This window comes from Microtus ochrogaster, chromosome 8 (assembly GCF_000317375.1).
Source record: "Microtus ochrogaster isolate Prairie Vole_2 chromosome 8, MicOch1.0, whole genome shotgun sequence".
NCBI lineage: Eukaryota > Metazoa > Chordata > Mammalia > Rodentia > Cricetidae > Microtus > Microtus ochrogaster.
Genome location: NC_022015.1, coordinates 68,578,778 through 68,593,937, shown reverse-complemented (window position 1 = coordinate 68,593,937; position 15,160 = coordinate 68,578,778). Strand labels below are relative to the sequence as shown.

Sequence of the window (15,160 nt, the reverse complement as noted above, 5' to 3'; positions counted from 1 at the left end):
GGAATGGATATGTGGGCGTATGTGGGTGGAGTGAAACCTGGGTAGCTGGAGGTGGTGGGATAGGGTGGCTATTTTTCAGGTGTCCACGCCAGTCTACAGACATTTCTAATTTATAACTTTAAGTGTGGTGTGGTAACCGGAGAGCCGTGGCTAGAGTACACTGAAAGCATTCTACAGTCCGGATTCTTTCCTCAGTAAGCCATGTAGGACATCTAATCACATCTGCGCATCAACCCAACGAGCTAGATGCTGATACCCCACTTATCATACAATAGAAAATCGAACTTGCTGAAACTTGATGGAGAGTTGGGCAGTGAACCCACACCCTTGAGAGACTAAGAGCCTGGACTGTCACCATGTTACACAAAGGAGACACAGCGCGCACACATGTACAATTGCACGTTCATTCTCACAATTAATTATTAAGGCAACGCCTGGGCTTGGCAGAGTGCACAGTGAGTAAGATAGCTCTCTGTGCAAACTTGAGGACCTGAGTGCAAGTCTCTAGCACCCCCAAAAAAGAGAGGCATGCTATGCTTGCTGTAACCCCAAAACTGGGGCAGAGACAGTCAGATCATGAGAGCAGGCTAGCAAACTTGCATAGCCAAAATGGCTAGCTTCTGGCTCGGTGAGAGGTCCTCTGCATGCGTATGCACAGATGTAGGCCCTCACACACTTACAGGCATGCACCACCACACACACAAACACAGTGTGGTTGTCATCTCGAACCCAAGACGTAGACCTTTTGCGTGGATATGACCCTGCCTGCTAGAGGTGCTAACAGGCTGGAAGAGGAGGAGAAAGCCCGACAATCCCCATGTTGTTGACTTGCTGCACAGCAGGCCTATGTGATATGTTTGAAGCATGTACCCTTCACTAAGTCTCAATGATTGCTGCTCACTGGGAACACAGGATATACATCATTGGAATTCTGCACTTATTCCCATCGCTGCTTCAGTCAGAACTGCTGATAATTGGTAATTAGCAGACTTGATGGGTTCCCGTAACACCTTTAGCTCATCACCTCTTCCCCGATGGTCTGTATGGTTCACTAACATCCTTAAAATAATTAGCCTGAATAATTATCCCTCTGAGTTAAACCATGAATGTGTTTCCAAGGAAGTTTCACTAACATTTCCTCACTGTAATCGTAAAAGAGCAAAAACTAAAGAATTCTCTGGGACCGGCTTATAAGCATTCCTGAACCCCATCAGCTGATCACCAGCCTGATGCAGACTTGAGAAAAACCTAGGGACACCCCGATCTTAAGGTATGACTCAGCCTGTGTGCCTCAGTCCCTAGGAGTCTGATAGACGCACCCATGACACTCATGCACCCCGTCTTTTATTATCTGATACTCACTCTTCTCTTCCTAGGGGGCCACTGGGTTCCAGGGAAGAATCTGACTTGGTGGAAACTGGCCCAGGAAAGGGGTGGGCACTCTCAGTGATGACCAGGATGGAAAAAAGCCTGTGGGGGCGGTGGGTGCCAGCTGAATATGCTAAGGGCATACTCACTGTAGTCTGACTTTTAAACACACGTTTATGGGGTACCTGCTGTATGCCTGACGCAGCACTAGTCTATGGAGTACCTGCTGTATGCCTGACACAGTACTAGTCCCTCTGTGTGTAGTTTCTCTCACAGACTCCTCCACAGCCTGCAGGTGTGCAAATTGTTCTCTGGATGAGGAAAAGCTCCAGGAAGTCAACTACTTTCTCAAGATTCTAGAGTTGGTGAGGGGCAGAGCTGAGATGTGAGCCCAAGTCTGTTTGACTAGAGACACCTCTGAGTGGGAAAGTGAATGGGGGGCAGGGACTCCTGCAGATCAATGTCAGGGGCTTCCCCTCTGAGCAAGGGCCTAAAGAGTGGGCACTTACCTGGGCCTGGCGGGTTCTGTAACTTCTAGAGCATTGAGAAAGGACAGAGGCTTGCTTCACAGAGTCTGGAAAATGAGCAGAGCCTAACATAGGAGATAGGAGCATAGGGATTTCTTTAGGGATTTTCTAAGCGTGGGTTGGGAGCGGTTTGATAAACCTGAGATATAAGGCATGGAAGACTGACCTAGAGGCTGTAGTTGTGGGTAGTCTGGGACTTGGTGCATTAGTATCCATTAGGAAGGGACATGGAAGAACAGCACAGAAACACGCAATATGTGGTCAATCACTAAGAATAATGGGATGGATGGGTGGATGGATGGATAGATGGGTGGATGGATGGATGGATGGATGGATGGATGGATGGATGGATGGATGGTGGATGGGTGGGTGGGTAGATGGATGGATGGATGGATGGATGATGGATTGATGGACAGATGGATGGATGAACTAATTTCAGGAAGGCTTTTGGAGAACACAACACTTCAGAAGAGGCCATGGCTGAGGGGATGTTGATCATAGCCGTGCTCACATGCACTTGAGCTAACCCCAGACCCTCCGAATGATTGATGATGTTACAAGATCTTTTCGTATCTCTGAACCTCCTTGACCCCTTACCTCCTTCAAAATCCCTGATCTCAACTCGCCCTGGCCCATCTTTTAATGCATCTTTCTTTCTGTAAACCACCTAGCAACTTCAAAAGCTCCAAGTGACTCCCCAGACAGAATAAAGGACCCATCTCCTTCTGTTTACTCCCCATCCTGCCCAAGGTTTATTATTTGATGTCAGGAGGTTTCCTGTGTGTGTGTGTTTTGAGAAGATGCTCCTACTGTGGTCTGAGGGCTCTGTATGCTAAGGGGTAACATGAGAACACGGGTTTGTAAGATGCATCCTTCAGAACTCTTTGGGCTTTGTTGTTCAAACCTACTTTATGGTAATTCTTTGCAGATCATCCTAAATTTCACATCCATGGATCTGTTTAAGAGCCGTCTGTGCTGGTACGATTACGTGGAGGTCCGGGATGGTTACTGGAGAAAGGCCCCCCTGTTGGGTGAGTGGACTTCAGACAGCCTTAAGAGAGGAGAGATGGGCTGTTCTCTGGGATGCTCTTACTATCTGGAAGGTTCCATTGTGACAGCCGGCACAGGAAGCTCTCAAGTGTTCTTGTCGTTGTAAAACTCCGAGTGCTCCATTTGGCCACACATGTTAAAGGCTTTTAAAAACTGTCAGCACCCTGTGACCCAGCAATTCCACTTCTTGGAATTTCTCCTAGGGAACTAATTAAGGAAGTGTGCAAAGCCCTAGCTGCAGGGAGGTTCACTGAAGCGGGCAGAATCAAAGGCAATTTAAATGTTCAACAGTAGGGGTTAGCGGACTAAATTGTGAGCCATCTTTTCAACAGAAAATTCCCATCCATTAACAATAAAGTTGGAAGCGAGTGTGTACTGATACAGAGAGATTTTCTGGCACCCTGTACCCTGCAGAGAGCGTGTTACAGAATGGAGTAAATAGAATTATTTCAAACATAAATGCGTACATGCAGATGTGTATAAGGCAGGGATTGCAAAGTAAGCTGTTGTAACAGGCAGAGGTGAACAGAATGGGATCGATATGATAAAACATGGAGTCCAACTGTGTTGCCCTCAATTGTTCAAAACTAAGCTCTTTTAACCATTGTGGGAGCTGAATCCAGCTGCAAGAAATCATTTCATGATTTACAATATAAATCTCAACAAAGTCAGAGATGTAAATGACTCATAGTAGTTATTTCAGGACGGTAGAGGATTTTTTAATGTTTCTATCCTGTTCTTGGCTTACTTATCTCTCCCAAGTTTTCTGATGGACAGGTATTACTTCTATGGTGTAAACAAAAGTATAAATCCATCCACCAAAGGTAGCACAGACCTTTCAGCAAAAGGTCATGGGAAAACACTAAAAAGAGAAAGTTCTCCCAAAATAGCTTCTCTCTTGATGATCAGGGAGGATTACTGCTTCCTGGAGGACCAGTGGTCTTGGGTCTTGGGATCCCAGGCTGGGACTCACTGGCCTGAGGAAGCCAGCTATAAGGGAGCTGTGGAGAGAAACAGACCAACAAAGAGTCAGATGAAAGAGCTGCAGACAAGAGTAGGGTATCCTGGTTACTAGAATGGTCTGTACGATGGCCTCCTGGCCTAGTCAAGTCTAAGGTTTGGATGATGACTTGGTCCCGGCAGTCCTTCATCTGTGCAAAAAAGCCACATTTACTGCAAGTGATGCACCTGGGAGGAGTCATCACCAGGGTGGCTGGCTGCAGATGGTGATGAGAAGGAAAGCCCTGATGCTGTGTTATATCCTGGGGGACCAGGATGGGACAGTCACACCAGGCAGCGACAGTCTCTAGGAAACCTGTAGCCTTCTGCATGAGAAACGTCAGCGTTGACTGTCAATGGGACTGGCACACAAACACCTGTAGCTAGTGGAAGGGTGAGTTTAAATTCCACAGGGTACAAACAGGTGGGGATTTGTGTCCTCCACAGAGGAGCCAGGGCAGGGTCATCATTAGGAGAAATCCATCATTGTTGTAAGGAGGCCTCTTGTTTACTTGTTCGTTTCCCGGCTGCCCAGACTCCTGAAATAACCACACAGAAACTGAGTTAATAAAATCACTGCTTGGCCTGTTTGCTCTAACTTCTTATTGGCTAGCTTTTACATCTTAATTTAACCCATTTTTATATTTTATATTTTACCACGAGGCTCATGGCCTACTGGCAAGGTTCTGGTATGTCTGTCTTCAGCAGTGGCTCCATGGCTTCTCCCCTGACTCTGCCTTCCTTCTCCCAGCATTCCCTTTAGTTTTCCCCACCTAGCTCTGTTCTACTCTATCAGGCCAAGCCAGTTTCTTTATTAACCAATGGTACTCATAGCATATGGAGGGGAATCCCACATCACATCATGTAGCTAATAGTCCAGACACACAAACCAAGTGACCCCAAAAGTATGCATAAGAATGTAGGCATGGACAAGTGAGTATACTGCCCAAGACAGGGCAGAGCCTGCCTGTACTGGGTTTTGTTTCCTGCCTAAAATAAACAGCGTGGAAGTAGCAGTCAGAGAAATAGGTTGCAGGCAGCATTGGTCAGATGTGCTCAAACGACATGGCTCAGGGCAGGGAGATGACTCAGTGAGCAAATGCTTTTCGCACAAGCATAAGGACCTGAGTTTGGATCCCTCACATAAACAGCCAGGCACTGTAGTGTGCATCGGTGACTCCAGGACTTGGGGCAGTAGGGGAAATAGGTGGATCACTGGGACTCACTCCCCAGCCAGTTCAGGGGACTCAGTGAGGTCCGGATTCAGCAAGAGACCCCGTCTCAACAAACAAGCTGGAGAGAGAGTGAGGAGGATACCTGACGTTGACCTCTGCCCCCACATGCACCTGGGCACATATGCAATTGTGTTCACATCCACACATGTGTGCAAGCGCTCCTGCGCATGCCTATGCATCTCCTGAGTATCCCCCCCCCCCGCCCCAGTGAGACTGGATTCTTGGGAGCAGCGGTTTCTAAACCTGTCTGCTCATTGCCACCACTTCCTGGAAACTCTCTGGATAAGACTCCCGGAAAGTGGCTTAGCCAGAACCCACACACATAGGTGCAGAGAATGATCCTATTGGCCTTACATGCACTCCTCTCTAGTACCAAACACACAGAAAGGATGCTCACTAAGGGATGGAGAGGTTACCTCCAAGAAAGGAAGACGTGGTTGGCAGCTTCATGTTGGGTCTTGTACATTTCTTTACTGTTTGGATCGTTTACAACAATGCTTTATGAAAGCTCCGTGAGTACAAGGACCAGAGACCCCTCAGCCTGAAAGATACCTTCAAGTCACTGAAACCCACATTGTGCGGCCAAGCTCAGATCCTGACATGCACTGAGAGCCTAAGGCCTCAGGGCCAGCTAGTGACTGGAATAAGGCCACAAGTCCAATATCCTGGTCTGGGGACAGGTGACTGCTAAATGTTTGCAGTTCTTCCCTCCCAAGTTGTCAGACGAAATGTACCATGTGTTGATTGTCTGGGAGTCAAAGTTAACCAGGCTTCCTGGAGTTTTGCTTGCCGAGGTTGGCAGCTCCACATCCCCAGGAATGGGTTAGACTAAAGTCATGGGGCCATGGGAGGAAAGAGCCAAAGTTCCCCAGGAAGGGCCAAGGCACGTTCCAGAGAGTGGACACAGGCTGGTTTCCAGGTATCCCCTTTGGTTGAATGGCAAGTGGGAATTTCCCCAGGGGGAATCCTGGTGTCTCTGCTGCACTCTTAGTACTAGGAGAAGACTTGCGCAGTTTGTCGGTTTATTGGTGATGGCTTAGGTTGATTTTCCTTAGGAGGCTCCTCTCTCTCTCCCCCCTGCCCCCCCGTGTGTGTGTGTGTGTGTGTGTGTGTGTGTGTGTGTGCTCTCTCACACACAGCGTTGCAGCTAAGGCATGGCCGAGTGCCTAAAGCCATCTTTCTTCGTCTGCAGGCGCCCTTCTTTGCCAACTATTTGGTCTGCTCTGATGTTTCCAAATGCAGTTGTTAGTGAATTTTTGTGTTTGGAACAAGTGCATTGTGCTGGCTAAGCTGGTCCCTGGGAGGGGTCAGTGCCATGAAATCTGCTGGGAGGAGGCAGGTCAATGCCCCTTTGGCAGGAGGGAGAGCGGATTAGGGCGGATTGTAAAGTACGCATCTTGCTCTGCATCACATTTTTTCCCAGGGCAGTGTGTGAAAATCCAGGCATAATGCGTGCATGACTTTTTATGAATGGAGCCTTTATGACTCCCCACAGAGCCCACTTGGAGCGTCCTCATCTGCATTTCCTCTTCTTGATATCCTTATTAAATGCCTCTAAACCCAGGAACCAGATTTCAGGCTAGGAACTGACACTTCTCCATGCCAGTATCTCGACAGCCTACCCAGCCTCTTTGGAGGGAGGCTGTGTGCGACCCAGTTTCTCTCTTACTAGTATCAAAAGAAAATTAAGTAGATGAGAATTTTTCACAGCTGGTTAAAGGTCACAGATGGGTTTTCCATTCCAGGGATCACTTATCTTTAACAGGGGGTGGGAGTTCAGGAGTGATGCCCACAGAGGAGCTAGTTGGTAATCTTAAACACTGTCCCGCAATGTGGATGCCCCTCCCCTGTTGCCATTAGAGGAATCTCTTCAAGCATTGTACTTCTGTCCGCAGAACTGCCTCGACATTAGGTGTCACCATAAAACACACAAAAGCCCCTTACCCCATTTCCTGGAAACCGGGAAGGGAGTTCGGAAAGGCCAGGCCGATGCATCGAAGTCGCGTGGCCCCGCTACTGAGGCCTCCTGGGCAAGGGCAGTTTCCCAAATGAACAGAAATGAGGGTATGAGGCCAACAGCCAAGCTTGGCACTGGAACAGACGTGCCCTGTGCTCTGAGGTCTTGATCTTCATTTGAGCCTGCTCTATTCTGAGTCGGGACATGAACATGGCCCATCCATTCCCAGGAAACACGTTTGGTGTCTTATCCGAAATTGCACACTGTTCAGAATTACACCCAGGTTCCTTTTGATGGTGAGGATGATGAAGGAGGTGGTGACAATGAAAACTGGATCTCAAACTGCCAAACTTCAAACCTTGCTTCCGCCTCCAACTTTGAGGCAAATGCTCTCATCCTCACCTTGCTCATCTGTGAAATGGGGACAACAGCAATACCTAATGCAGAGAAGAGCAGGGTGTCAGGTTTCTCTTGCTGTGACAAAAGAGCTGGGGGAAATCAGCTGGAAAGAGAAAAGGTTTATAGGGCTCACAGTTCAGTCCATAGTCATGTGACCCGAGCGCTTTTATTTATTTATTAATTTTTTTAGATTTTCGAGACAGGGTTTCTCCATAGCTTTTGGAGCCTGTCCTAGAACTAGCTCTTGTAGCCCAGGCTGGCCTCGAACTCACAGAGATCTGCCTGCCTCTGCCTCCCGAGTGCTGGGATTAAAGGCGTGCACCACCACCGCCCGGCTCGAGCGCTTTTAATTTGGTGACAAGGCCAGACACACCTGGCAGGAAAAACCGCTGCTCACTTCACGGCGATGGGTGGGGGTGTGGGGACAAGGAGAAGTTATTCATTGAGAGCATACCCACACTAATCTAGTTCCTCCCACCTCTAAATAACCCTTAATCTATGAATCTATCAACGATTAATCCATTGATAAGGTCAGAGACGGCACGATGCCGTCACTGTCCCAAAGCCCCACATCTGCTCACTCGGGCCCAAACCTTCAACCCAAGAGCTTTTGGGTCACATTTAAGGTTCAAACCATCACAAGTGGGGATGAAATGAGAGACCCTGTCAAGAGCTTCAGACTGGGTCCTGCGCAGGCATGGTCAGTGGCGGGGGTGGGGATGGGGTGGGGGAGGGTTTCCATTACAGCTCCTGGGACGGCAAGGGAAAGGCTGAGACATCAGCTAAGAATTGCAGAGATTTTGGAAGATTCCCTGAGGTGGAGCAACATGCAGGGGCAGGACATCCTGCAGCAGGTGTGGCAGAGGACTCTCCTTTGTAGTCAGTTGGTCCTCAGAGGCTGTGGCAGCTGGGGGTCTAAAGGAGAAACTTACGTTTGAACTTGGGCTAGAAGAAGGCGCCCTGCTTAGGGCTGCCGGGTCCAACTGCTCAGCGCTCTTCCTGCTGAAGGGTGGCCCTCCCTCACGTTTACCTGTTGTCTCCCCAAAACACATCACAATAATTGGCCATACCAGATGCCCTTACCCAAAGCTGATCGGCCTTTAGTATGTTATTTCTGTGTGTGTGTGTGTTGTGTGTGCATGCACATATGCATGTTTGTGTGTGTGGGGGGTGAACATGTATTCAGGAGCATGTAAGCATATGTAGGTCAGACTACACTAGGTGCCATTCTTCAGATACCACCCACCTTTAGGCTAGCTAGCCAAGGAGACTCCTCCTCCCCAGTGTTAGAATTACAAGCATGTACCACCATGCCTGACTGCCTTATGTGGCTTCTAGGGCTCAAGTTCAAATCCTCAGTCTCTCACAGCAAGCACTTCACTAACTGAGCCGTTTCCCCAGCCCTTCTAATGGGTTTTTCCTTGCCAAAGTCTTGGCAAAATTTTTATTGCATTGAATATGAAGACCACCAAACCCGAATGGCTGGTGGCAGCCGGAACCAGGAGGGCACAGGGTTGACTGGCAGCCTCTTGCACTGTTTCCCCTCAAAGAGTATAAACCAGAACTGACCATTTGTGGTACTAATTCTTCCCCAGGCTTGCGCTTTTCCACTTTTCTCAGGTGAATATAGCATAATTGCAGTGTCTAGGGCCTTGTCTAGGACTTTACATGATGCTAAGGGTTAAAGTGCCTACTTTAAAAAAAAAATGACAGCAGGGCGATGGTGGCACATGCCTGTAATCCCAGCACTCGGGAGGCAGAGGCAGGTGGATCTCTGTAAGTTCGAGACCAGCCTGGTCTACAGAGCTAGTTCCAGGACAGGCTCCAAAGCCACAGAGAAACTCTGTCTCGAAAAAAACAAAAAAAAAAAATGAGAACTGGTCACGATGAGACGTGCAATTCCAGCACTTGAAAGGCTGAGTCGGGAGGATCCATTAAGTTTGAGGCTAGCCTGGGCTACTTAGTGACTTCAGTGCCAGCCTGGGCTACACAGTGAAACTTTGGGCTTGACATGTAGTTCCTCTTTTGCCCCAAGTTGAGGCAGCTCAGGGATGCTGAAGTCCACGCCTTCCTCCAAGCCTGGGAGACACTATATGGCTCCCCAAGGCCTGTGAACTGCGGGAAAGTGGCCCCCACACCCCTCTCAGCAACCTGTAGTCACAGTGCTGTGTCGCATTAGGACTGACGTGGAGAACTTTGCATGGCTGTAGCAGGGGCAAAGGTCTAGACAAGGCATGTATACAATTTCTTACTGGACCTAGGAAGAACAAGGGCTCTTGGGTCATGGTGCCCTGCTGGGCTATGTCAAGGGACCGGGGACCCCATTTTCTGTTCTCCCGGATCCTTACGTCTCCTTGTGGTCTTTATCATCCTATTCTGGCCATCAATTAGCTTGGGGGAGGGGACAAGGAGTCAGTCCTCATGTGGCTCCATGGTGTCCCTCTGAAGTTCTTCATCCCAGGTTCACTCTCTGGGTGTCTCTGAGCCAGCAGACTGGGAAACCCACTTTTCTTCGACCCCACCGCTTCCGTGTTACACCTGGTCCTGAGCAAGTTAATGCTAAGAGGCTTTGGCTTCTCGTATTTTGTTTCTTGGTCTTTGGCACCATTTCCAAGGCAAGGGCAGAAGAATGTCCAGGGCCCCAAAGGAAAGGATGTGGGTGTCATCAGAAAGATACGGCAACAGTAGCTCAGCTCCCCGACCCCCTGAGAGCCACCACAGGATACACACAGGGCCCTGAGGCAGGGAAACATATCTGTCATTTCCCTATACTTTGGCTGCCTGGAATCCAGACTTGTCCTTCATGGGTGCACAGCTGTGCCCCTCAGGGCCCGTCTGTAGTCCATGTGTACTGCAGAATCAGCTGTCACTTCAAGGGCCGTTGCTCACTTCCTGTCTTTCCTTCAGGTTGGGGTAAGGTAAGCTCCATGTCCACAGTGTCCTGACTGTCCTTTCCCTTTCCAGGGAGATTTTGCGGCGATAAGGTACCCGAGCCCCTCATCTCCTCCGACAGCAGGCTGTGGGTGGAATTCCGTAGCAGCAGCAGCATCCTGGGCAAGGGCTTCTTCGCAGTATATGAAGGTTTGTTCTTGCTGGAGCAGGTGGGCCGATGGCCACCGACAAGAGTCCTTCATTCTATCAACCTGGTTCCTTCCCAGGTGTACCAGGCAACTTGCCAGAGGGTCAGGCTCTCATCACAGGGTCTGAGCTGAGGACTGCACACTGCCTCTGTCACACTGGACAGGCAAAGGCCAGATGTGCTGAGCTTCACTCTGTCACAGGCCCACTGAGCTCTCTTCTCAGCCCAGCTGGAGTGTGGAAGGTGCAAGGTACAGGGTCCTGTAGAGGTGACAGTAGCCTCTGAACACCCATGGAAGCCCAAACAGAGGGGACCTTACCTCTCTGGGTTCTTGTTTCATTCGTGAAAAGAGAATCTGATACTACCCGGAGGTCCCTTTTCATGAATGAAAAAGGCTGTAAGATCACCCCAAGGGCTGCTTCTGTGGGTTTTAACTTTCCCATCTCACAAAGGAATGGAGCTAAAAAGTGGCAAATTCCCCTTTGCCTTGAATCATTGAAAATTTGGAGAAACCAAAATTTTATTTCATAAAAGGAATAGTGCACATATCTGTATGTGTGTCTGTGTGCACGTAAGTGTGTGGAAGCCCATGCGTTCCCTGCAGCACCTCCTTCTCCGGGCCCACCTGCGTGAGACTCCAAGGACGTGGTCAGGCTTCTACGGTTGGGATGCGTCCTCCCGACATGATTCTGATATACACAGAGGGTGCTACATGGCTGTCCAGAGTTTCAACTCTCCTGCCATGAAAGCTGGCTTTGTTAGACCCAGATGAAAACGCTGGCTCTTGGAGCCACCTAGTGGCAATAGGTAGTCACTCACCTGTATTTATGAGACGTGAAAAAGACTGACTCTCTTTTTTCATATGTTCTTTCTAAAGCCACGTGTGGGGGAGACATTACCAAAGATGCCGGCCAGATCCAGTCTCCCAACTACCCTGACGACTACAGACCTTCCAAGGAATGTGTGTGGAGGATCACAGTGGCGGACGGCTTCCATGTGGGACTTACCTTCCAGTCGTTTGAGGTGCGCCCTGCTGGGATGTTTTCCTGAGAGAGCGTGAGCTAATGCCTGCTCCGTGCTCTACTCGATAAATATGGCTTCTTATCCCTCCTCAGAGATGCTGAAACGGCAGCACTCAGGAGGCTGAGGCAGGAGGAAAGTGAGTTCTAGGGATGGCTGGACTACATAGTGAGGCTTTGTCTCAACCAAAACAAATAAACAAAGACACAGGATTGGGGGTCAGGTCTGGGAAGATAGCTCAGTCAGTGAAGTGTTTGCTTGTCTTGCAGGTGTGGGGCCCTGAGTTGGATCCCAAACGCCCATTTTAAAGAGCCAAGCATGATGTTCCCTTGTTATCCAGAATGCAGGCAGAACCCTGGGGCTTGCCTAGCTCGTGTGCCACAGGCTGCTGGAAAACTCTGTCTCAAAAACAGAGTAGGAGGCTTCTCGTACCTGTGGCCTACACACATGCGCATGCATGTGCACACACACATACACACACTCACGCACACACGCATGCACACACACTCACACATTCTCTCTGTCACACACACACACACACACACACACACACACACACTCACATCTAGAAAGAGACACATTTCCACTTTTGGTTAAGAATAGGAGTCTAAAAGCCCATTGCAAGCCCATCTCCTTGCTTCTCTTACACCCTCTCCAGTTTGATCCACCCTGACGGTGGCAACAGGGACAGCTGCTTCGTTAGACTTGAGAGTGATGGTTAGGATTTGATTCTCATTAAAAATGATATTGATGCTGGGCCAGCCAGTGTCATCCATGTGGCCTCTGTCTTTCTGTTTAGATTGAAAGGCATGACAGCTGTGCGTATGACTATCTGGAAATCCGCGATGGTCCCACAGAGGAGAGCGCCCTGATTGGCCACTTCTGTGGCTATGAGAAGCCAGAGGCTGTCAAATCCAGTGCCAACCGACTGTGGGTGAAGTTTGTGTCCGATGGTTCCATCAATAAAGCAGGCTTTGCAGCCAATTTCTTCAAGGGTATGGCTTAGCAGTTTGCTTCTGTGTTCATTCACAGGCAGAAATGTCGTTCTCTGAGAGTAAGAATCCCAAATCCTGCTAAGGCTCCGGCAGGGAGGAGGTTGCTCGCTCAGAACTGCTAGTAGGGCCCTGTGGGGTTCATACCTGTGAGGAGAGGCCTCCACTTGACTCCCGCAAGGAGATTTCTATTCGGGGAAATGAGAGCTAGTGATCTAGAAGGGTGTGTGTGTGTATTTATGTGTGTGGTAGCATGGTGACATACATGTATGTATGTATGTGTGTGTGGGTGCATGTGAGGCCTGAGGCTGACATCAGATGTCAGGAGTCCTTCAGATCAATTTCTGCCTTATCCTTTGAAGCAGGGTCTCTCATGTTGGCTAGCCTCACTAGGTGGCTGGCTCCATGGACCTGGTGGAATTACGGCAGGCTGCCATGCACACCTGATGCTTATATGGGTGTTGGGGATTTGAACTCAGGTCCTCACACTTACCTAGCAAACACTTTACCTACTGAACACAGCCTCCAAAACCTAGTGATTTCCCCAGGTCAAACAGACTTAGTGAAATCTGTCTGACTTCAGATCCTAGACCTTCTACAACCTTGCCTGGCACTCCTTGGTGTGGGCCAGAAAGACAACCCATGTCTTCCACTCCTGAAGGATTGGATCCCATCCTCTGTGCTTGTCCCCAAGGGAGGGGGTAGGATGAGAGCAAGGGAACACATTTCCTTGATGGACCCAGACCCAGACCACAAAGGCAGACCCGGCACACGAAAGAGCTTCCATGTTTCCTCTGAGGGGACAATCAGGATGCATGCCACCCTGACGAAGGACATAGGAGTATTTTCTAGGTATGGTCTACTATGACTGGGTGCCAGGAGCATGCCAGCAGCCCTTGGGAAAGATAGAGGGTCCCTGGAGCTCCTTCTTCATGGCTCCCTCCTTATGGTACTACTTGGTGTCCATCCACCCATACCCACTTCAGGGGGGCTGTGTCCCATGTTACTTCCTCTTTTATGTCTCCTGGCTGTAGCAGGCAAAAACCCCAGTCCCTTCTCTCCAGCCCCAGCTTCCTTGGGCCTCCTTTTTTGTTTTACTATTTTAGTTTTGGAGAGAGAGTATTATACTGAAATCCAGCCTGGCCTGTAGCTCACTCGATACATGGTCATTCCTCTGCCTCAGCTTCCGTTGCTCAGATGGCAAATGTGAACCACTGTACCTGGCCCTCCCTCTTCTTAGACGCATTTCCTAGGTTCTCCATAAAAGGGGTGGCTGTGAGAAGAGCTGACTTCCAGACATAAGGCAGCCTCATTTCCTTACCAAGGCCTCAGTTTCCCCTTGTAGTACAGAGAGAAGAAAATCTGTTGAGTTGTAAAGTTCCAATGAAATGATGCCTTGGAGAGACGCTTTGCAAGCTGTTGGATCCCCAGTGAGATGCAGGGTTATTGTTCTTCCCTTCAGGACATGCAGGGAAAATCAAGAGACAAAAGTGAAAATCTTAGTGCCCAGCTTCCTTTGACCAGTGAGGCCGCAGTAGGATGCTCCGGAGCACACTGACTCTCGTGTCTTTGCCAGGGGGAGAGAACTGGAAGCATAACCACAGCCTGTGGCAGAGCTGGGGTGAGCCAGAGAACCTTGTGCCTTGATGCCAGTTGGCAATAGCTTTTACCCGGGGCCCAGCTGGCCCATAACACTGGCCAGGGTGCCAGCTGGCCTCAGCACTGATCTCCTGGTGCCAGATGGCAGCTCCTCAGAGCCAATTGGCTAAGGCAGCAGGCAGAGCCTTACACGTCTGCTTACCCTAAGAGAGGATGGTGGCATTCAGGGCTTGGCTGGTCCCACAACCCTACACAAGGAGTGTGAAATCCACTTGAATCCCTACACACTGGCATTCCAGTGCAGAGGGACCATACGGGATGTAGCGTTGTGGTGGAGGCTTTCTTCTCGGTATTTCTTCAAAGTCTTGGGGTGTGCTCGAACTTCCCTTTCTTACCTCTCTCTGAATTGATTGAACATCTGGCCTGGGTCTCATTATTGAGCCACAGAATGAATGGCTCCTTCTTTTCTTACGTACCTAGGGGATGGAAAGAAGCCAGAACTCCAGGCATAATCGGCTGAGCTCTGGTTCCAGCCAATCTACCCGCACGCTCTCAGATCTCCTCTGAAGGCGTGCACCGTGTGGAGTGAGCATGAGCCAGTGCATTTGGCGCAGGTGATACCTTGCGGCACTGCGGAGGCCATGTAGAGCCAGCCAGGCCCTGGCAAGAATTGTGCCCCCTTCCTTGCCAGTTACCCATGCTGGCACAATGCTGCCGACCACAACACAGCCCACTGCTCTCGCCGTTTTTCTCAATCTCCCTGGCTTACATATTACCCTTTTGTCTCTGCATGAGGTGCTTTCTTTGCTTTAGTCCATCCCACCAGCGTCTCTCCCTCCACCTAGCAACAGCTATGCTAAGAATAGTGATCCCCTTTCTTGCCTCTGTGCCCACAACCACCACATCCCCTGGCATCAGAGCCTCCCCTCCCCTCC

The 15,160-nt window shown here is 49.6% G+C and overlaps 1 protein-coding gene across 1 annotated transcript in view; it reads left to right on the top strand.

Annotated features, from left to right (window-relative positions):
* Tll2 (tolloid like 2) overlaps positions 1 to 15,160 on the top strand; it is a 113,529-nt gene that overhangs the window by 83,340 nt on the left and 15,029 nt on the right. Inside the window, exons 10-13 of the mRNA XM_005352272.2 lie at positions 2,824 to 2,926; positions 10,500 to 10,616; positions 11,492 to 11,637; positions 12,434 to 12,629. Of these exons, the coding sequence (XP_005352329.1) occupies positions 2,824 to 2,926; positions 10,500 to 10,616; positions 11,492 to 11,637; positions 12,434 to 12,629 (562 nt within the window). The remainder of the gene's footprint in view (positions 1 to 2,823; positions 2,927 to 10,499; positions 10,617 to 11,491; positions 11,638 to 12,433; positions 12,630 to 15,160) is intronic.